Source organism: Leuresthes tenuis, unplaced genomic scaffold (assembly GCF_036924035.1).
Source record: "Leuresthes tenuis unplaced genomic scaffold, fLeuTen1.0.hap1 SCAF_1, whole genome shotgun sequence".
Taxonomy (NCBI): domain Eukaryota; kingdom Metazoa; phylum Chordata; class Actinopteri; order Atheriniformes; family Atherinopsidae; genus Leuresthes; species Leuresthes tenuis.
The window spans coordinates 15,378,880-15,401,479 of NW_027325355.1; the positions used below are offsets into that span (position 1 = coordinate 15,378,880).

At 39.2% G+C, this 22,600-nt stretch overlaps 1 protein-coding gene across 2 annotated transcripts; it reads left to right on the forward strand.

Moving 5' to 3' along the window:
- Positions 1-512: 512 nt before the first annotated feature.
- calcrlb (calcitonin receptor-like b) lies at positions 513-12,421 on the forward strand. Of its 2 annotated transcripts, none has more exons than XM_072379746.1 (13): positions 513-680; positions 3,712-3,787; positions 6,080-6,209; positions 6,604-6,711; positions 7,692-7,804; positions 7,898-7,992; positions 8,110-8,215; positions 9,539-9,692; positions 9,786-9,846; positions 9,925-9,991; positions 10,507-10,725; positions 10,822-10,863; positions 11,148-12,421. In XM_072379746.1, exons 2-13 carry the CDS (start codon positions 3,719-3,721, stop codon positions 11,352-11,354), a joined length of 1,371 nt encoding a protein of 456 aa, XP_072235847.1. In that variant the 5' UTR covers positions 513-680; positions 3,712-3,718; the 3' UTR covers positions 11,355-12,421. The 2 variants fall into 2 exon arrangements, with proteins under 2 accessions (XP_072235847.1, XP_072235848.1); XM_072379747.1 differs by having other exon boundaries at positions 7,901-7,992.
- The last annotated feature ends 10,179 nt before the right edge of the window (positions 12,422-22,600 follow it).

Genomic DNA, 22,600 nt, shown 5'->3' on the forward strand with positions numbered 1-22,600 from the left:
TGAATTTAAGTGATCTCTGAGGGGGCTAAAAAAAAGGGGCTAAAAAAGGGGCTAAAAAAAAGTAATTTTCGCTCATTGAGAAAAGAGCAAGTCGTTTCAGATTATTTCTTTATCTTTCCTACCTTTTCAAGTCATGGAATGCGCATCTGTAGTTTTGGTTATAGCATATTATTTGTTTTGTAACACTTGTATTGTAAACTGAATAAAATTAACTTAATACTATGTGCTGGTATGGATAGTATGGCTCAATTTACTACTGATCTATGACAATGTTTTTCAGACACGTAAATATCCCAAATATATACAGACCACTGACACAAAATCAAATGTTCTGTCATATATTAATGTCATACATGGTATAAATAATAACAATCTGTGGGTTATTGATCAAACAAATGCTTTGTGATGTTCCTCATTACTCTCCAGGGACGTTTTCTTCACAAAAGGCAAGCGGGTGATGTCATCGACAGCCTCAGTCAGTTTTTATCAGCTCAGCTCAGCTCAGTGTCGCCTCTACCTCCTGTGCCAAACACACACACTGAAGAACTACACCAGAGGAAACCACACAAACAGCCTCCTAATGTGTTTTATTTTCCAGCAAAGATAACCTCCTTGACTGAAGGATTACTTTTGGTTCTGGCAAACGCTGATCTTTATTCCTTTTTCTGCTTGTGTAAAAGGTAAGCTTCTGTACTCTCAAGAAAATCTCTGTGAAAACTGCGGCTGAAGTGCTGAGACCAGGTCAATTTTTTTTTCTTTCGTCTAAACGTTGCTTTGAAACTGACAATTCAGTTTTATGGTGAACAGATCGGCACGTGCGCAAAACAGGGTTCTGTTCGAGGGGGGCACTGGAAACAAAACACCTGAAAATCTGTCATAGATAATAAGAAAAAGCTGCTCACATGGCAGATACGGTGGGGAAGAGGGATTTCCAGCACTAATGCTTTCTATAAACGGCTACTTCTTATGGAGAAATACCAAAAATGCTTTGAGTGTACAAGGGCATAACTCCAATGATGTCTCTGTAAGTCTTTAGAAAGTACAACTGCATGTGTTTGGGTGTTTTTAACAAAATGTTCAGTGAGAAAAAATGTCACAGTTCCGGAATTAGCAGTCAAGAGATCTGGAGATCTTTCAAGACATTTAGACTCGTGTTACACAACAATATGCTGCATATGTTATCATGAATTTCAAACATTTCTGAGCTGTCATGCAGCTCCTGTATTACAAACATCATCTCTCTTACACAGTTTTAAACTGCTACTCACTTTAAACATGAGATATTAATGCTTTCGTACTGAATAGGCTTCTTTATAGACTTAGTAGATACTTCCCATGCATGATATTAGGACTTATCATTCAACATTGGCACTGAAAGGTGTCATCGCGGTGAGGTACTTTTTGACAACTTCGACAGTGATTTTCCAAATAGGAAAATACTTTACAAGTGTCGACTTTGTTTGTTTGAGGTCTGAAACAGCTGGATCTTTTTTCTCACCGATTAAATGTTTTAATTGACAATTTCTAATGGATCGTTTGGAAGAAATGTTGCCAATACTTCACAAAATACAACAATATTTACAGTACAGTACAAAAGTAATGAGCCGCCACTCATTTTTTTATATGTTGCTTCCAAGCAGCCAGAATTTCTTGTCATCTCTTAAAGTGGTCTTTTCTTGGACATTAGCTGCATTTTCACTCATTTTCTGTCCACCTGTCCATTTTCAGATGTTGTTGGTTTTTTTTTTCTGTTTTAGCCAGTCAACACTGACTTATGAATTATTCAAGTATAAAAAAAGGCACCACACTCAAAGAATGGTCCAGTGTTGTGTCTCCACATGAGCCCCAAAAAAACATTTTAAATCGTATATTTTGGCAAAAAGCTATCAAAGATACAAACACTGTTTGACATAAAATTATATTTTTCCATTAACAATGTGATCCACAAAGAGCTATTAGCTGAAAACTTGGCATATCTCAGCACGGTCTGCAGTGTGTCCTTAAAGAAAATAAGGAAATTTGACAATAAAAGAAGCGGCAGGCCTAAAGCAGATAAATAGGAAAACCTTTGTTTGATGCATCTATTGCTCACTGAACTCTCATCAGAGATGGTCTCCATGGAAGGATGGCTGTCAAGAAGCCATTCTTAAGGAAGGGAAACAGGGAGAAAAGGATGAGCTATGCCAAATGACACAAGAAGTGGACTGAAAATCAGTGGCAACAGGTCTTATGGAGGGATGAATCTCCGCCAGAGCCCGGTCCTCAACATTATTGAAGCAGTGTGGGATCATCTTGACAGAGAACAGAACAAAAGGCAGCCGACATCCAAAGAAGAGCGTTGGGATGTCCTTCAAGAAGCCTGGAGAACTATTCCTGAAGACCACTGAAAGAAATGACAGAAAGCTTGTCTGTGTTGAAGAATCAAAATGGGTATAGTAATTATTGACTGCACTTAGGGGATGAAGATGAATAAGAGATGCCTGCGACTTCCCCATTCGCCGTTTAGAGTTGTGCAATCTTTGGTTTTGCCTTGCTGTAAGTACTGTGTTTCAGTTTGTGTTTGCACATATTATTTTCCAAGTAACATATAAAGTAACAAAGGCTTGCTCAAAACTTATCGTTACTTTATTTGCTCTTCAGCAGCTTTCCTTGACTAAATAAGTTATCCTTTCCACTGCTTTTGCCGTCACACCTCACCAGCCGAAACAGGATAGCTTTAAAGCGAACCAGTCTGTGAGAGACTAACGAAAAACACTTTTTTTCTGCCTTTAATCAGGCCACGTGATGGGCAAGGTTTTGGTTCGGTTCTAGACAGTTTTCCATATTTTTCACTGCTTAAAAAACATATTTTACCATGCTAATCGGAGCTGACACCATGTGTGTGTGAAACATCAGCACTCAGAAGTGCTGGTGAAGGCTTCCGCCACACTTGGCATATTGATGTGTTTTGGCCAAACCTTTGTTAAAGTTGCTCAGCATGCATAATGCAGCATGCAGCATGCAGGAAGGAAGCTGTGGGAATAGGAGGAAGCAAGAGGCGAAATGTTGTGACCCTGACATCCAAAAAAAGGGAGACCCCCCCTTTAAAACATTAAAAACGCACTTTGAAGGCATAGTTTTGCATACTGTTGTGTTTACAGGACTTCTGATTAAAGTAAAGGGGAGGGAAGTTAAAGCAGTTAAAGCAGTGTTGGTAGTTCCAATGCTTCATGGGGCCATCGTGTAACGGGTGAAAATACAGCATGCTAGAGGCAAAACACGAACATTGCAAAACAGAGAAGGTATATAAGTGGCAAAAGAAATGCAGCAAAACCTTGAATAAGATCTAAAAGTGGAATTTAATGGGTGTGCCAGTGCAAAGCACGTGTCCCGGAGTGTGGGTCCAACTCCTGTCAACACAAAGTGAGCTGCATCAGCTCAGCAGCTGCTACAGGTCAGGAAGCACGTTTATTAGGGAACTCTTGGGGAGGGTCTATTTGCAGGAGTGATGAAAATTTTACCTGTTCTTCCCGATCGCATAAAAATAAATCCCAGTGAATCATAAAAATATCATCCCGCCTCACGGTGATCTAGTCAAAAGTTGTGGTTTTATCGTGTATATTGCCGTTAAGTTGCCACTTTTTGTCATGTTTTCTTATCCAACTCAGATAAAGTGTTGATATATTGAAGATATTCTTTGCTGAACCACATTATTTTGTGACTTTTCTTCAGAACCCACATGAAGATCAGAGCACAGATGGATTTGAACTGCATAGTGTCTCTCCTGGCCATCTGTTCCCTCAACAAGGTAGCTGACGGTGGATCAGTTTTACATCTGTGCTGCTCACTTGTGGATTGTATATTACTTTTTTGCAGTTTTTTTAAAGATGTTTTTATCATACAACCCCAAAAACTGAGACAGTGTGTAAAATGTGAATAAATACAATCAATGCAATGATTCGCAAATCTCATAAAGCAATAAATTATTCAAAATAGAACATAGAGCATAGCTCATCTTGATTGTGACGGCAGAAACATATCTTAAAAAAGTTGGGACAGGGCCACGTTTACCACTGTGTAGCATCCTTTCCTCTTTGGATAATATTCTGTAAACATCTGGGAACTGAGAATACCAGTTGCTGCGCATTTGAGAGAGAAATATTCCCCATTCTTGACCGTTTTGGAATCTTCTTTGTTCTTTTATGGGTTTCATGTTGCACCAAATGTTTACAACCGGTGAAAGGTCTGGACAGCAGGCTTAATTTCAACAGATCGATCTACTATGAAGCCATGCTGTTGCGATGCAGTATGAAGTTTACCATTGTCTTGCTTAAATATGCAAGGTCTTCCATGAAAATACATCATTTGGATGGGAGCATATGTTGCTCTAAAATCTGTACATGCCTTTCAGCGTGTATGGTGCCTTTCAAGATGTCCAGGCTTCCAGTGCCATTGGCACCAAAGGACCTCCACACCATCACAGATGCAGGCTTTTGAGCTGAGTGCTGATGGAGCTTCTTCTCTTTAGTTTCGAGGACATGGTGTTTCCTGTTTTGCCTTAGTCCGTTTTAAATGTGCTTTGGCTCAGAGAAGACATTTACATTTATCTTCCTTGCACAGGCAGAATCAGTTATGTCTTTAATGCAGCGCCTACTGAGGGCCCAAAGATCACAGGCAACCAATTTAGATTTTTGGCACCATCGCTTGTGCGCAGAGTTGTCACCAGGTTTTCTGGATCCTTTGATGATATTCAGTTACACTGAGGAAAAGTCCTCTGAAGTTGCTCCACAATTTGTAAATATACTTACAGCTTTTACAGATTGCTTAACCTCCGCCCGTCTTTACTTCTGAGAGACTCTGCCTCTTTGAGGTGCTCTTTTTATGCCCAACCGTGTTACTGATCTGTTCCCAATAAATCAAATTAGTTGCAACATGTTCCGCCAGCTTGTTGCTCAAATTCAAGATGAGCTAATATTTTCACGAAATAGTGAAATAGCTCACATTCAACATTTGATATTTTTTGGTGTTTTATTGAGAACAAAATGCTGGTTTTGGGATGTTTGCAGATTATTGCATTGTTTTTATTCACATTTGATATTATTGTACGTAGAAAGACGTATGTTTCTCAAAGGCCTCTCCTGGCATTGGTGGCACTTAAATACTTTGAGTCTATTATCTATCTCCATATAATCTATTGTCAAAACAAAATGTTCAGTATGAAATAAAGTCGTAGTCCTTATTGTATTGCACTTAAATGTCAAAACAATACAGATGCAGAGGCTTACAAATTCCTGTTGGTTTTGTTTTCGAATACATTTTTCACATTCATGTATCACCTGTACTCGTCATAGGAGCAGACTCCTCATGGCGTCATTTGTGATTAGCTCTGATTCAATATGACTTGTTGTATAAATTTTGAATATTGCAGCAACTGTGTAGCCACGGACTCTCAGTTGTGACCAATACTCTTGAATTATTTGCCATCTTTCTGATAACTAATATCAGAATCTGTGATGATAAATGGCGCAGACAAACACAGTCCGCAGAGTCAAACCAGAGAACATTATATTCTTTTTCAAGCGATCCTCAACTTTGTTTAAACGATCACAGACTTTTTAACCTGTCAGTAACCAGAGCTGTTAAGTCTCTACGATGGTTGCCTTTCAATATGTGCAGCTTTTCTGAAATATTTTCTAATGATTTTTACAAGAAAAATTACTTTATTTGTGAACTTTGAGATCGCGCAAATATCAAGAGGTAATATTTGTAATCTTGTGCGAGTTAAGTCATATTACTCGCCATATGTGCTGCATATTTATATTAAATTACAATGCTCATGGATCTTCTGTCCACTTGAATAAATGTTTAAGACGATTAGCTCTTTCCTAAACACGTGACATTACAATCTCTTTAGTCACACGGAGATTAACTCTAAAATCAAAATTTGTGATGCCGCTCTAAATGAATGTTAACTTACAGGAATGTTAATCACATCACGCACTTTTTCCGACAGAATTCAAGTTCCTCAGACCTTCCTTCACATTCCTTTTCTCATACTGTATCTCGTTTGTGTCTGTTCGCTGACGCTGAATAATCTCAGCTGCTGGTGCTGGCAACATCTGAGCATCTGACTCATGAACCTCAGGGGGTGCAGAACCAAATTGCAATGGCTCAGTTCCAGTGTTTCCAGAGGATCATGAAGGAGTCACACCGCAAAACAATAACCAATGGTGAGAGAAGCAAAAGTGGAAATATCACTCCGTGAAAGTACTCAGTTACAGTAAAACTCCTGCATTTTGCATTTGACTGTAATTTGAATCAATCATACTTTTATTTTGTATAAAATTAGTTTATAATTTCCTCTGCATTATTTAAAAAAAATGAAAGCTGAAGACTTAACCTCTCAAATGCTTTTCATTTCATGTTTTTACTTTACACAAAGGCTGAAAAATAAAAGGTTTTAGAGGACAATTTGAAATTTTCCAGAAAACCCTTGTATTTTAGAAGGCTTAGTGAAGCTTTAGCTCATTATGAACAAATTGAAAAATAAGTAACAGTCAAAGGTTTTTAAAAAATGAATACGTAACACATTATTGTTTGTGTGTCCTTTGCTGTTGCGAGCAGGGCTGGTGTGCAACACGACATGGGATGGGTGGCTGTGCTGGGATGAAACAGAGGCTGGAGTGAAAGAACAGAGCTGTCCTGGCTACTTCGATGATTTCGACACGCATGGTGAATTTTCTCCCTCCTCCAGATGTTTTGGAAAATAACATGTATTGATTTCATAGATAAAATATCTACGAAGGGCTTCGCCAGAGTATTACACTTGTAGATGGCAAAAGTGGACAAAATTAGTTAGATTTAATGTTGGGTTTTTGAACATGTTTAGTTTCTTAAAAATGTGAACTAAAGTTTATTTTGAAAAGGGATAAAAAGAAAATATAAAGATTTAAACTGATCATTTTAGGGAGAGTTGTGCACTGGAGAATACTGGAGAGGCAAGGCTTTAGGTCATAACTACGCTAGCTTTCTCTAGTTACTATGCTAAGCTGTGCTAAGCTAGGCTTCCTCGCGCCATTTTCATGTGACACAAACGTCAAAATCCTATTGATGCTTTTCTTTTTTTTTTTTAATATTGAGTTCATAGTTGTATTTCCCGCAAAGGTTGGCCAACTGTCGTTTTAAAGTTTAAAACAAAGTTAATATGTTAAACCTTGAAACAGACAGAAACAACCATTGCATTTAAGCAAGAATTTAACATTTTCTAGCGACACTCTTGCAGCTTTCAAATTAATGTGTTTAATTCTGAGGTTTATTCCATGCTTGCACCAATTTCTAGATGAGTCAGGACACTATAAGCAAGAAATTGAATTTGTTATATGCGATAAACACTATGTGAGCGTTTATTTTAAGGAAAGTCTCATCACCTCCCTAAACCTAAACTGAACTACATAATTCTTAGTGCCTAAACTCAACCAGGTTTAGGTGCTGAAACTCAACCAATCAGGAAGTGAAACAAATAAACAAGTAAAAAAAAAAGTTATTTAATAAAATGTTATGAGACCGTGTTGTCATGTCAGCTATTTATATCAGAAGGATTTATTGTCAGCTTTCACAGTGAAAAGAAGAGTAGTTAAAAAGAAATGACTAGAGAAACAGCTGGGCCTAGACCAATTGCCTTTCCTGACTACTGTTTTAATATTCATGAGCAGCGACGGCATCCAAAGTCTGTACAGAGGCCGGTGTCTGGGGACGCCACCCAAAGAGCAACCGAACATGGACGGACTACACAAACTGCAAAGCAAACGATACGCATAATGGGACGGTAAAAGGACTGAAACACATATGAAAAATGCAGCAGCTTTGTTCTTGGTGCAGCAGCATCGCTGAATGAATGTTTCATGCGTTTGTTTTTCAGCAGACAGCGATGACTCACTTCTACTTGATCATGATTGGGCACGGACTGTCGTTGGTGTCACTCCTCATATCATTAGGAATATTTTTCTATTTTAAGTAAGCCCCTTACGACCTGGATTTAAGTTTAAGCTGGTTGTTTAGTGTTCAATCTATGATTATGGGGTTAAATATTTGTGTTAAATGTGTTTTTCTTCTCTCTTCCAATTCCCCCAGGAGTCTCAGCTGCCAGAGGATAACTCTTCACAAAAACCTCTTCCTCTCATTTGTGCTGAACTCAGTCACCACTGTTGCATGGTTCTCAGTAAATAAAGAGGATTCTGTAAGCGATCGTTCTATCTTTTACAGTAAATGCAACGCCAAATCAGAAAAAGTTGGGGTGGCATGGAAAATTTATGACAGGAAAAGAAATACAGTGATTCTGACATTTTGATCACATTCATTAAATTGCAGACAGTATAGACCCAACTTGTGTTTTGTTTCATCCGCTCAATTTAATTTGTAAGTTACATCCATAATTTGCATTTCAGGCCCTAAACACATTCCAGAGAAGTTGGAACAGGGGCAGTGGAGGGCTACTGATTAGTTAAAGAAATTAATTAATGCAAACAGGTGATGTCCACAGGGAATTAAAAGCTAAAAGCTGAGTCTTTGAGGAGCAAAGATGGGCAGAAAAAAGAATGAAACATTGAAAAACAGCATTCCTCAAAGAAAACTGGAAGGGATTTGCGTACTTTTTCTAAATACCATGATATTATTGCAAAGTTCAAGGAATCTGGAGGAAACTCAACAAAGGGCACGGTGAAGATGGAATGTTCCAAAAAAAAGACATGGTGCAGTCGATGTCTGGTTAGTTTAATAGATGCGCTGCTGACATGTGTTGATGTTGTCGACTTCTCTGAGCTGAGAGGCATCGGTATGGACCATCGCACAGTGGAAATGTGCCCTGTGGTTAGACCAATCACAATCAAAGATTTTTTTTTTATTTGAACGAATGTAATGACTTGCGCTTCAGACCAAAGATAAAATTGACAATCAGTAACAGACTCTGTGATGGTACGCGGCTGTCCCACTGCTCTTGATGACATTCACATCACATTTGCTGTGATGGCAACATCAATGCAGCTTTCCCATCTGGGCACTTTTCAACAAGACCGTGCGGAACCACATTCAGAACACATTACAAAAGCATGGCTGAGGAAGAAGAGGGGTGTGGGTACTGGACTGGCCTGCCGGCTGCCCATCCCCAACAGACAATAGAAATATGTGTGAAGAAGTTTGAAGTTTGCGACAAGACGTGTTTGCAGGAAGAATGGGAGGAAACAACACCAGAAACACTTAATTGCCTGGCATCCTCAATGCCAGAAAGTCTTTTCAGAGTTTTTAGCAGGATTAGCAACATTCCTTAATACAAAGAGTGGTAAAACCTTTACTGTTACAACTTCTTCGGAATGTGTTGCCGGCCTGAAATGCACCTATGGATCTATGTAGACAAAGAAAATTCACAGTTTAAAAAAAGAAAGAAAAGAAAAGAGAAAAATGAATAGAGAGCATTTTCCGTGCCTAACTAACTTTTACTGAGTTGGGGTCGAAGAATATGCGCCTTAGCTTGATGTTGAAATTTTGGCAATACTTTTCCTTTCAGGCCAGCTGCAAGCTGCTTGCATTCATCCAAATGTATATAATGAGCTGTAACTACTTCTGGATGCTTTGTGAGGGCATCTACCTGCACACCCTGATTGTCGTAGCAGTGTTTGCAGAAAAACAGCATCTCATATGGTATTATTTGTTGGGATGGGGTAAGTAAAGGGTTGTCTTGATACAAAAAAAGGAAATTATTGGCATGAAGATTTTCTGAGTTAAAAACATGTCATTGATTCGATTTTTTTCAGGTTTTCCACTTGTGCCAGCAGTCATATATTCAATAGTGCGTCAGTGCTACTACAACGACAAGTGAGTATTTTTGAGTGACGTCATACATTTGTAAATATATCAGGTATACCCGTGTGACAGTCTGTTCTTGGTTAATAGATGCTGGGTCAGCGCAGCCACTTCCTTGCTGTACATTATCCACGCTCCCATCTGCGCTGCATTAGTGGTAAGTACCCTTACCGGGAAAACCAGATTTAGTTAAAAGGAGAAAAAAAACGAAAAAAAAAACTCAATAGACTAGGATGTGTTTTGGAGTTTGGGTGGGGAAATATAGCATTTCTCATTTGGGACTAATTTGGGCCACTTTTGGCATTATGGCTTAGTTCTGACACTGGCAGGTGTTGTGAGGGCCAGAGATGTCCCCAAAGGCCAGCCGGAGGGTTTCGGAAAGTTTTGCACGTGTTGGATCTGGGTGGCAGATTTGAACTAAGAATAGATACTGTGGTTGAGTTTCGGAAACAACACTCCCCCTGAGTCGATGCAGTCACTCAAAGCCTAATGTTGCCCATGCAGTTGTAGTCAGTTAGAATTGGTATGTCTTATTATAATAATTATTCCTGGTGTTATAATTACTGCAGCACTTCTCAGACCAGCTGCCGGATGATTGTGCTTTAAACTTGTTGAACCTTATCCCATGCTGTAAATCTGCATTTAATGTCACGACTGGCTCTTTGACCCCAGGTGAACTTTTTCTTCCTGCTGAACATCGTGCGGGTTCTCATCACCAAGCTGCGAGTGACGCACCAGGCCGAGTCCAGTCTCTACATGAGGGCCGTGAGGGCCACCCTCATCCTCATCCCGCTGCTCGGCATCCAGTATGTCCTTCTCGCGTACAAACCTCACGATCACAGGATCTCTGAGATCTATCTGTACATCATGAATGTCCTCATGCATTACCAGGTCAGTGAGTACACGTGAGGATGACAGCGTCTTACTTTTCAAATGCAACCGACGCATGTGGAATGTGTTTTTCACAATATTTCTGTCTCAATGCAGGGTCTCTTGGTATCTACAATATTCTGCTTCTTTAATGGGGAGGTGAGCAAAGACATCAACACGAAATTCCTCCAAATAATGACTTTCGATTTACCAGTTGTGTTTCGTTTTTCAAGTTTTCATGAATTTTGACTTTAGGTTACAGTTAAAAACTAAATTTGTATTGTTAGACGTTTCTGTTCCAAATCTAAATGGAGATGAAACAGCCTGAAATCTCAAAATCCACCAGAAAATGAACAAAATTTTAAGAATAGTAATAAGTTCAGATGAAATAAGATCACATTTGAACAGTGCGTGCTCTTTCCCTTCATTCCCTTCTCTTGCAGGTACAGACTGTTCTTAGGAGACACTGGAACCTGCAACGAATGCAGTTTACCGGCACTTTTGCAAACGCTGACTTCTTCCGCCCAGCCTCTTATGTGGCGTCATCGCTTACAGAAGTCCACCGCTGCTATAGCATTGAAAGCCACACTGAGCACACTAACAGCAAGAGCTACACGGACATATTCAGATCGGACAGCCCTTTCGTGTGAAGACAGAGGTCAGCTTTCAGCTCTCACTGTTGCCATCCCAATGTTTTCTCTGGGCTACATGACTGGTCATGGCAACTACGTACAAACTCTTTCTACTCTTGATTTTTCTTTTTCCATCTCCTTTGCAATAATACACGCATACTTTTTTGATGAGTCTGTAAGAAGCATGAGAGCAAAGACGTTTTTTCATCATTCCTTACATCTCTTGACGGTTAAAAGGGGCTGTATACCGAACACACGAGTCAAACAGCCTCCAAATATGCCATCACCAAAAGGAATTTACTCTTCTTTCATCATCTGGATGTACCCGTAGGAGTTTTGGAAAAACAGGAAGTTGTTGTTTTAAGATGACCATTTTCGTGGTCATTTCGACGATGTTGATGTCATGATATCTGTTTATGAAAATGTTGTGAGGTGAAATGCACAAATATTACGTCAAAAGTCTTTTGGACGGTTTGACTATCACATTTCAGCAAAGTTGGCCAAAGTGAGAGTATTAGCTCTTGTAATGTTGCAGAGAAGAGGCAGAGATGGGCCAAAATAGTTCAGACGACTCCAACAAATATCAATGGACTGAGTCATAGAAGTGTGGAGTCAAGCAAAAAAGGAACAGGATGAAAATGTCAAATGATGTGCCATTTTTTTTTTTGATTAGTAGTGATTATAAGTACTATACGAAATACAAATGTAAAACACATTAAACAAAGTAATAAACACAGAAACGTCTTAGGCAAAGATCATTTCTGTTATAGTTACGTTAGAAATATATATATATGCAACATGGGGCGAGGGCTAAACTTTGGCCTGATGAGACTTTTCTTTTAATTTATATTCAAGCAACAGCTACAGAATTTTTACGTTTGGTTAGGCTTACTGTTTTGCTTGGTTTTGTTTTCACTTGTTAGTGATTATTCAAAATGCTGGACAGACTATTTGGGGGTGTGCATGCGTTTGTACATATATTTGATTGTGTATGAATATGACATATAGTGAAGAACATAACATGAATTTGTACAGTGTATTGCCACAATTGTATTTGTCATACTTTAAAAGTAAGTTGAAAATAACTGTTCACAATGTATTGCATCATTTACTGTTTCGAGTGTGAAAATTATGAAGATGTTGATATTTTGACTTTCAATCTAGGAATTATGTGCCCACAAATCAATGTATTTCATAAGTGTTTTATTTTTTTCTGTGTTTTATTTCACTTTTAATTGGCTATTCAGAGAGGGAAACAACATGCAGCCATCAAGCAGTATGATCCTCTCACATCTTCACAGTAAAAAACAATAAGTAGATAACAGGTCCAAGGAAAGCAAGGAGAGTTTTACACGCTGATGAGAGAACTGAGGCCTCATCTTAAGGTCTCCAGGTGTATCTCAGGATGTTGGTAGTCTAGTTTGATACCTTTTTGCAAAATTGGAATGACACATTCTCAAACGGTGCTTGGAGCTGGAAAATTGCATGTTTCTCAAATGTAATTTTAGATTATATTAGTTTTATGTACGGTGGCTCTGAGCAGTCAAATAACTCCCAAAAGCCATTGGACTGATGGAAAATGAAAAAAAGAAAAAAAAATCTATTCCATCCATTCCAAACAACTTTAATGACTAAAACTTTTGAATTGGAATTAAATAATTATTGAGATACTGTGACATATTCATTTTGGAACATGCTACAATATCACATTACAAATGCTGGTTTGGTATGTAAAACGACCCTAAGCGACATCACACTCAGCTGCATCCTGCTATTGCCTCCATTTTGGTAAACTCCACTCAGACCAACAACAAACGACTGTGTACTGACTAGAAAGATAGAGGGATAGAGGGTATTTTTGTACAGAGCTTATAATACCCCAACAGAAATAACCCAGCAAAAACGGAAGTAAAGGAACAAAACAGACGACTGTGTGATGACTAGAAAGATAAGACTTTCACTGTAGACTTGAGCCAATGTGCTTAGTTTATTTAATGTCTACTGCACTGGGTTGTCTTCACTGTCAGGGATAGAGGGTATTTTTTTGCAGAGCTTATAATACCCCAACAGAAATAACCCAGCAAAAAAGGAACAAAATTTGAAACTACTCATCATTATAAAACTCTACAAAGCATTTTTATGAAAGCTATGTGGTATGTTATCTTTGAACAGCAAAAATGTCACAAGATATCAACCTGTCCTACAACCTTATAGAATAATGGTACTGCGTGATTACAGATAAAGATTTCTACATTTACTTTTAGTGGTATTACTGGTATTGTGCCCAGTTGTGGATAATTGGGTTTACACATAACTACATAGCTTATGTGACTTTCTTTTGGCTAGGTGTTGGTTTGGTGATTAATTTCTTAAATTGATAATGTAACATTTTGGAAACTTTATTATTTTGCTTTCTTGCTCAGAATGTTTTGAAAAAATTTAAACTACTCTTGTCCATGTGAGCTAAACACGATGCTATAAGCTAACCATCAGTTAATGTTAGTTGGCTATCGTAACGCTAGCTGTTGACTTTATGTCAGGTGTTAGGCTTAATGTTGAGATTATGACTGCAAATGGGTAGTAAGAACAGCCCACCAGCACTTCTAAAGTCCACTTTTTCACATATTGTCTCTCACTTGTTTAATCAGATTGTGTAAACTTGCAACAGATGCTAATGTAAAGCTAACCAGCTAACTTTTGGCTTTAGCTTCATGTTAAACACCCAGGCACGACAGTTTGTCTAATTGTATCCCTCTCAGCAGGAGAACTAAAAAACATTTTTTAATTTACTTAATGTAAATTAAGAGTAACAGTCTTAATCTATCATACCTGGCTCTTTATGCAGCCCCCAAGTCTTTTTTTGCCAACTTCTGGAAGCCTGTTTGAGAAGTCATCCGCAGTGCTTGTTAGCTGTACTACAAATACTTGACAGGTATATCCTGACTACAATATGAATATGCTGAAGTTTGGACCCTGAGGTATAAAAGTTAGGACACACCTGTTTATTTAAATTGAATATGTAGGTGTGTCCAAACTTTTGAAAGGTACTGTAAAAAAAGGGTAAGCATAACAGGTTCCCTCCTTAACGAAAATACATCCGTAAAATATTGTAAATTAAGGGTTACGTACTACCCTTTATTAACAGTTTTAGCTATATTTCATTCCCCTTACATAGTAAATACACCTTGCTTTGAATTTTGACCATGAAACAGCAAAGTAGCTCTCTATTAGTGGTTAAATCGGAAAGCATTGATTAAACTCTCTTTGCTCCCTTGACAGATAAAAAGTGAATGTTGAGTTTAGAACATCTTATTGCAGATATTGTCTATGTTATTGAGATAAAGAATGAACCCTTACACTTTTGAAAATGCAAGTGGTCTTATAGATATTTTCTAGTTTACTGTAATCAGTCTGAATTCTTTTTTATTCTTGAAATATAGTTTCAACAATGAATTCCATCAATGCTTGAAATACTAAGGCCATAATGCTTCAAATAAAGTCAAGCTAATTTTGAAAGTGATTCACGAAAAAGTGTCACTGTTGTATTGTGTCATTCCCTTTCCAGCTTCTTTTTTTCAGTCTTGTTTTATTCCCCTCAAAAGACGAATTGAAGAAAATCTGCACCGACATTTTCTTTCCCACATATTTAATTGAGGGTGGGATTTCCTTGTTTGCCCGTCGGAAATCTTTCCCACTGTAATGCATATTGCTTCCAGACAAAGTGTGAGGAGAGCAGAGCCTTGATACTGCTTGAACCATATTGTTCCGGGTCTGTTCAGGGTCAGATTGATCTCTGTCTAGACCAGGGATATCAAACTCCAGTCCTCGAGGGCATCCCTGGTCCAGATGATGATGAAGATGTAGCAGCAATCTCAAACACAATGGCATCAGATAGAGATTGGGTCTTGGCAACATAGGCACAGAATGATATCAGGGTAAAAGGATCTCACAAACTAAGATTATTGGGAATTTCTGTGTTTTGATCAATAAATTCCCCATAAAAGGAATTTAAAGGTCAGTCCAACTCCTCTTTTCTCCACAACTGTCTGCTCCTTGTCCAGAATGTATACGCGTGGAAACAGGAACAATCAGAAAATCCCAAAGGAAAAGTGCTATATTCATCCTTTTAAGTGCATAATTCATCTAAATGAAACCATAGAAGCTGTTAAAGCACTCAAACGGAACAGGGTGATCAAAAGCACATGTGCGCTGTGCGTGACCATTCACCATTGTGATTGTTATTTACGATTAACTTGCATGCCTTCCATAGTCATGACTTCAATTCACAAAGGGCTCTGATATCTGTGGTTTTTGGACAGCGCTTGGAGCATCATCCCAGTAATCATAAAACAGTTTCCTCCCATGTTATTTTCTGCAGAACACTAAAAACATTTTACAGTCCCACTAACCACACTTTAAACCTGCATCCTGTTGTATCTGCATGGCAGATGTTGTAGTATCTTGTGAACTTTGCAATGGCATACACTTCTTTTATAATGGAGACTAAAAGTAAAGGTGCATTTTTGAACCTATGAAAGATCTGAGCAAATATGTTTCTGTTGTTTACCTATCACAACACCATCCAACAAGCTGCGTCCCCCTGTATTTACCGCAGTGGAAATCAGACCTGTGGATGTATTGCAGGCTTCCTGTTTCTAAGAATACATTGCCATTGAACTCTTGATCCGTCTGCTCTTGTGTGTTGGTAGCAAACACTTCCTCATCCTCATGACTAACACTTGTTTACTGCTCTAACTTCCGCTTGCTTCCACTGAATTCTAAAACATTTAGCCGATGTTCTACATCCCAGTTGGTTCCCAATAGGCGAGCAGTTCTGTGAATTTGTCAAGGACATTTCCACAGGACATGACAGAACAGAGGCACACAAGCGGTTGCCTGCTTGGTGACAATCCTGCAGACGAAGCAAAATAATCACCCAAATTTGCTGTACATTTTTTGCAGGCCAAATTCATTTTTAAGTTGATGTTGCACAAATCTGGAATTGTTAACCCTGATTCAGAATCAGATCACGATGAGATGCAATAAATGATCTCAGTGGAATTCAGTTCGTGCCCAGAACCCCACCTCAGAGCGTTTCAGTTCAAATATTAATACTTGAGCGTGATATGGACATATCATGAGATCTGAAAAGTTGTGTGTTTACATGCTGCAAAACATTTAATCATAAAGCTTTTGACTTGTAAAAGGTAGGCCTGGCTGCTAATCTACAGAAAATATAAGAGAGGAAGAAAGAAGGAAAATGTTTCTTTCTAACTTGAGAGCGTATTGGCCGACTTCTGGTGCAGTCCATAAACAAGCAGAGACTAAAAGAGGACATACACTACTTAGTTGATTCAGCGTCCTGTTGGAACTTGTAAAAGTTTTCCTTACTTTATTTCCTGGATAGAAATGGAGAAATATTCAATCAAGATGATCAACTGAGCAGTTGAATTTGTTTAAAGTCACCAACAACAAAAAAAAATCTCCATCCCAGACAAGTTAAGTTTAGCCTCTGCCATGTTCCCACCTCCCTCTTCTTCCTAAAACTAAACAAATGGTTTTAGTGCTTAAACCTAACCAAAAAGCAACTGATAATAAAAATAACCATTTATCCAACCTGGCCTATCTGGAGTTGACAGTGAGACCGAATCATCAAGTGAAAACACTTAGGGGATGATTTGCTATGCAAGGAAAATCAGTGTGTCGTCACAAATAATGAATAATACTGATAAGACTGTCTAGTTCTGTGGGTAAGGTCATGCACTGATCTTCAAACCTTTGAGCATGGCCAGCTCCTTTCAATGAATACCAAAGCAGCCAACCATAGGGAGCACAAAGGAACACAGACAAGCAGACTTGTTGATAATCAGGAGCCTCTAATTTATGAAAGACTCTGGCGCAGCTTGCTTCAGGCTTAGCCTGTGTAATTACAAGTAAACTCTTTGGCTCAGATCAGCTGTCATCCAGGAAAATGAAAGAATGTGAATATAAACCTGCAGTGCATCACTGTGTCATATCCACTTGGTAATGCGATCAAACATCATTAGTGACCTGCAAGTGCAAAGCTTGGTAAACATCTGTGAATAATTCAAATATTCTTCTCCCTGAACTTTCTGCTCTGAAAGGTAAACTCCCATTAAAGCTAAACAAATGCAAAAAACACAGAGCCACACACAAACATGACTGGATCCAAGCCTTTCACGCACGACTTATGTCTGCGCCTCGTTAGCAAGTATTGGCAGGAACAACAGAGTTTGCACCAGATGTAAAGCTATAGTATCCTTCGGTTTGTAGCCAGTTTTAGGGGTAACCTGTTACAAAGTAAAGCATGAGAGTGCCCAGATTTATTTCTTATAACTTTGTATAACTTTGCTACTGAGTTACTGTCAGTAGCAAAAAAAAAAAAAGAATGTGATTCTGCTGATGATACAAATGCAAATAAACCACCACTAACTTCTAACTTAGGTAAAGTTGCTGCTCTGAGGCAAATTAATTACCATGCTACTGGTTGTATGGTAAAAGGAGATGCTGCCAATGACTTCAGAGTCGCCATCTCTTCATGTTATCACTGATATAGTCCCTTGTTAAACTTGTTCAACTGTATGCAGTGAGACCCACACACTTGGTTTTGTGTTCATTTGTGAACATAATTGCTGATGTTTTTTCCCGGCCCCACATTGTACTCCCCAAGGAGCATAGTCTGGATGCTGTGTTTTTTCCCTTCCCCTACCCTCTCAAAGGGCGTGAAGCCACTGCCTGTTGCAAAATAATTTCCCCTCGGGGATTAATAAAGTATTTCTGATTCTGATTCCGATAATCATTAATAAAGCGCCTCAAATGGGATCGTGTCTGTCATCCCTGTTATTAACTTGTAGAGCTTCGGTTTATAAACCATGGCGAGGGATATGTAAAAAAGGTAGAGGCAGTACATTCAAAGGTAAATGTTGTCTGATTTGATGACCAACGTGCACAAAGTATTGCAAAGAGGTGTTGATATTTGACAATGCAAATATACTCCAATGCATTATTTTTCACAGAAAGAAACTGATCTTATTCCTTTTCAATGCTAGCAACTATGTCTGATCCAGCCGTTCTCTCTGATTCATCCTGGTTATATACAGTAGATGGGTAAGTGGAGTCAGAGAATGCCCTCTGATATGCTTTCACCTAAAAAAAAAAACAATACAGCAGATCTTAATTCTTTCCGCCCTGCCTTCCTCGAACTTGCTGCGTTTTTGATGTGGTCATGAAGCTTGGCGTATCGGTGATGAACCAAAATAGGTATAGCACCATCGTGTCTTATGGTTTCATTAGCTCTGGTCAAGTTGCAGCTGTAATCTTTTGGAAAACATTCAATCATAACATAGTCTCCCACTGTTCTAATAAGGTGTTTACAAGTCACAATGTATTTGTTTCATCCGGTCAAAGTGAAAGTATTCGTAAGGGTTGATGTACTAAAAAAAACCAAATTGCCAGTTGCTTGCTGTATCAGTCATACCTGCTCACCAAGAAGCTAGACATCAAATGTTATGTGTGTTCTAAGTTTATTCCACCCATTTCCCATAGCGGGAAACCCTGCACTTCTCATTTGTCAGAAGCGTGAGTACATCCTTGGAAAAATCCCATGAATGCACAAGATGTGATGCACCGTACCTTCCTATAAGAAGCAGAGGTGATATGCCAAGAATACATGAGGAAGAAGGTGTAATATCACTTTTATTGCAGAAGCAGCTGTCATCGGTTAGTGTCTTAAACCAAAATTAGTGTCTGATGAGAGACGAAACAAGTTATCAAAAGCAATTGAGTTCTTATATTGTAGTTTTTCGAGGAAGAATGACTCAAACTTAAAAACAACAGTTCGCAGTAATTCCACCTCATTAAAAACCTTATGGTTAAAACAATAGTCACACACGGTCAGTCCACACATTTGGTTCATAGCACGCTCAGGCCGCTTGTGCACGGGAATCTCTAACTCCTGAGAACAATGGAACGAGTTCTTGGCTATGCTCAAGGGTGTGGAGGGTGAACGGTGCAAGGGTTGGGGGTGAGCAATGTGGCCTGGCTGCATGGATGTGACCCGGGCCCGGGTGGGACCACAGGAAGTCTGCCGCTCACTGCACGGCCCTCTCAGACTGCTACAGGGTCATGAATTATCTGAGCAGCTCAATATGAGGAGATGTCAACACTTGCTTGTCTACCTTGGTGGTTCCAGAAGGGACATCATGATCAAAAGTGTCAATAATTCATGTGGAAGGTTCATTTCCAGAGTGGTAGCCTGCAAGGATGACGTCTGGGCCCATGAAGATGTGTCACAATCTTAAATATATCTTAAAGAAAGAAAACTTATATGGATCATGTTAGCACTGCACTCAAGTTGCAGACATCCAGTAGATCAAACTTGAACCAGCCTCATGGAAGTGATATTGGACATAAGAATCTCATTTTTAGTGTTAACACATGTTTCTCAACAGCTTGTTTTGATCTTAACATATCTTTGTGTATAGTGTTGGTGCCGTTCAAACAGGGACAAAAGCTGTCGGTCAAAATGAGGACATGAACTCAACCGCTTGGGTGGAGGTTGTTTGCTTTGCAAGCACTTTTATTCTGACATAAATTTTTCATGTCTAACAGCAGGACATCTAAGACATCCCTCCCTTCAAACGTCAGATATATGAAATCAGCCTCTTCAAAACTTCTCAAACAATAAGCACTTATTCCAGTTTTAAAGAGCCCAGTTCCTCCAGCACAGGGCGGCGGGCCTGTGTCCACTTATATGAGGCGCGTCGTCCCTCTCGTCTTCAGCATCGTCCTGCCAACAGGAACTCCCTCGCTCGTCTCCCAGTTTCCTGCCATTGTTCTCCTCGCTGCCACCAGGCGCAGGCTCCTCCCAGGATCTGGGAAAAGGTGGGATGTTAAAGCGGCCCATTTCCCCTTTGATCAGCTCCGACCTCAGCTGGCAAAGGTGGGGTGTGTGAAAGAGAGAGTCAGAATTGTGGATGTGTATGTGTGAATTTTTACCCAATTTCATTTGTGATTGGTGAAAAGAGGCCGTATAACCTCCACTCTGTTCGGATTTTGATCTGATCACAGTGTGGTGACACCGATCAGTCACACTGAATCAGTCCCACTGATCACAGTAACCCTAACTCTAGCCTATATGAGAGGGTTTCTCCTGGCAAAATGTGCTAAAGAGAAGGGTGCGCTAAACTGATGCTACTTTTAGTATCATGTTCAGCTGAAAAGCATGAATTGATTCTGTTGACTAAAGGCAGCAGACACTACTGACCCTTTGTCTTAGCTTATCAGCAACATCATTCAGTCTGCTCTGCCAAAGCGTACACTGATCCACTGAAGAGGAACGATCTGGATTCATTACAATGAAGCCTTCGTTTCTTTCTTTACTCGGTTTATTTTTTTTGTCATCCCAGACAGAAAACAAAGTAATCCTGCCGTGGCCCTGAGGTGCAAAAACAAACAAAACGGTAGTTCACAAAAGCCAATATTCCATAAAAAAAACATAAAAAAAGTGGAATTTAAAACATCAGACCTTTAATGTTTTGGAAAATGTGTTTTCCAAAAACTTGTTTTTGCTGATAAGAGTGTTGATGTTCTGCTAAAGGTTGTATCTTGCAAAATGTTTTCTATTATGAGTTTGAATTCTTTGAAGGGTTGTTTGGTTTTCTGGGAATGTTTTTCGTGTTTTGTGTTTACTGACTGAACGTGTTTTATGGAACGTTTGGATTGTGAAAATGTTGTTTTTTTAAAAAAAAAAGTGTTTTCTGTTTGTTATTATGTCTCTTAATGTGTTGTATTTTGTGATACTGTGTGTTGTTTGCTGAAATGTCACTGTTTTTAACAACTGTTTTGTAAAATATAATATTTTCTGAACGACAAGCAGCAAAGGGCCCAAGCTGAGCCTGGGCCAGCTGCACCAAGGAGCCTCAGCTCCCGCACATGGGGCTCCAACTCAACCAGCGGAGCTACCCAGTACCCAAGTCTCGTGCTTTCTTGAATGTTATGTGATCTATTTTGATGTTTTTTTAAATGTTATTTTGTTTAATAAAATGTGCGTATGTTTTCTGTTTTTGTATGTGTATGTTTTGTCTGATGTGTTTTACCTTTGAGGGACTTTTTCTTTAGTAACTACTTATTCAATGAATCAATAGACTGTATTTAGAATAAAAAGCAGTTTGACGAGTTGTATACTTTTTTCAAGCAATGTATGACTTTTTTTATTGACCTGTTGTTCCCTAAGTACAATTCCTGAACAGAATCTCGCCGAGCAGTCGCCAGTTGCGCGCCCTTTTCTATCGATGCAAACCAGCAATCGAAAACAGAGCAATTAGAATTCATTAATATCACAATTATCACATTTCGGAAGACCTAACTGTGTTCACACAGGCATGTGTCTCTGACATGCAAGATTAAGATTGACCCTCCAATACAAAAAGATGAGATCTGAATAAAAGAATTTAAAAAACAAATATGATTGTTGCCTTGTGGAGAGTTCTGGCAGGCACAGAAATCTATACGCAGTTTATCATTTTGTTGACACTTTGTTGAGAAAAAAAAAACCTCTGAACACTATCCCTCAATTGTGAGAATCTGTTCTGCCTTGAGTTTCATGCCAGTGAGAATTATTTTGGCCAACAGTTTGATCTTTTCTCATGATCCGTCCCCTGTGTTCTCTCAGTGTTTTTCGAGGGGCGTCAGTGAGGTGGGGTTGCAGGGTGCACAGGAAGGAAAAGGAGTAGCTGGGAAATCTCATCGAGTCTCCTCAGTGAACGAGAGACACCCCAGTCAGGATCTGGGCGTCGCTGCCAAGTCATCTCAGGGTCGTAGACTCCAGCGGCTCCTCATTTACGTAAAGCGTGCACAAATACACGAAGCAGAATTTCTTTCTTATCATTTAACGCAATCAGATTTGCAGAGAGAAAATGAATGCATGCATGCATGCATGCAAGCATGGGAAGTATGATGTCTGCACGTATGCACGTATGTTTCCTCGCATTGAGGAATGACTCTCCTTTCTGGGAGGACCTAGGACTAATTATTGTGGGAAGTGTAACACTGGACAGAGTCTGTATACCAGCACCCCCCCTTGTCCACTGCCATTAACAACAAAAACAACTTTGATTTGTGCAGCTCTTAGCCATATCGGCCTGATTGGATAGATTTCATAATAGACTTTGTCAGACATTCTTACCCTATACAATGCTTTAGGATTAGGGATACCTACACTTTGGTGATGATATAGGACATAT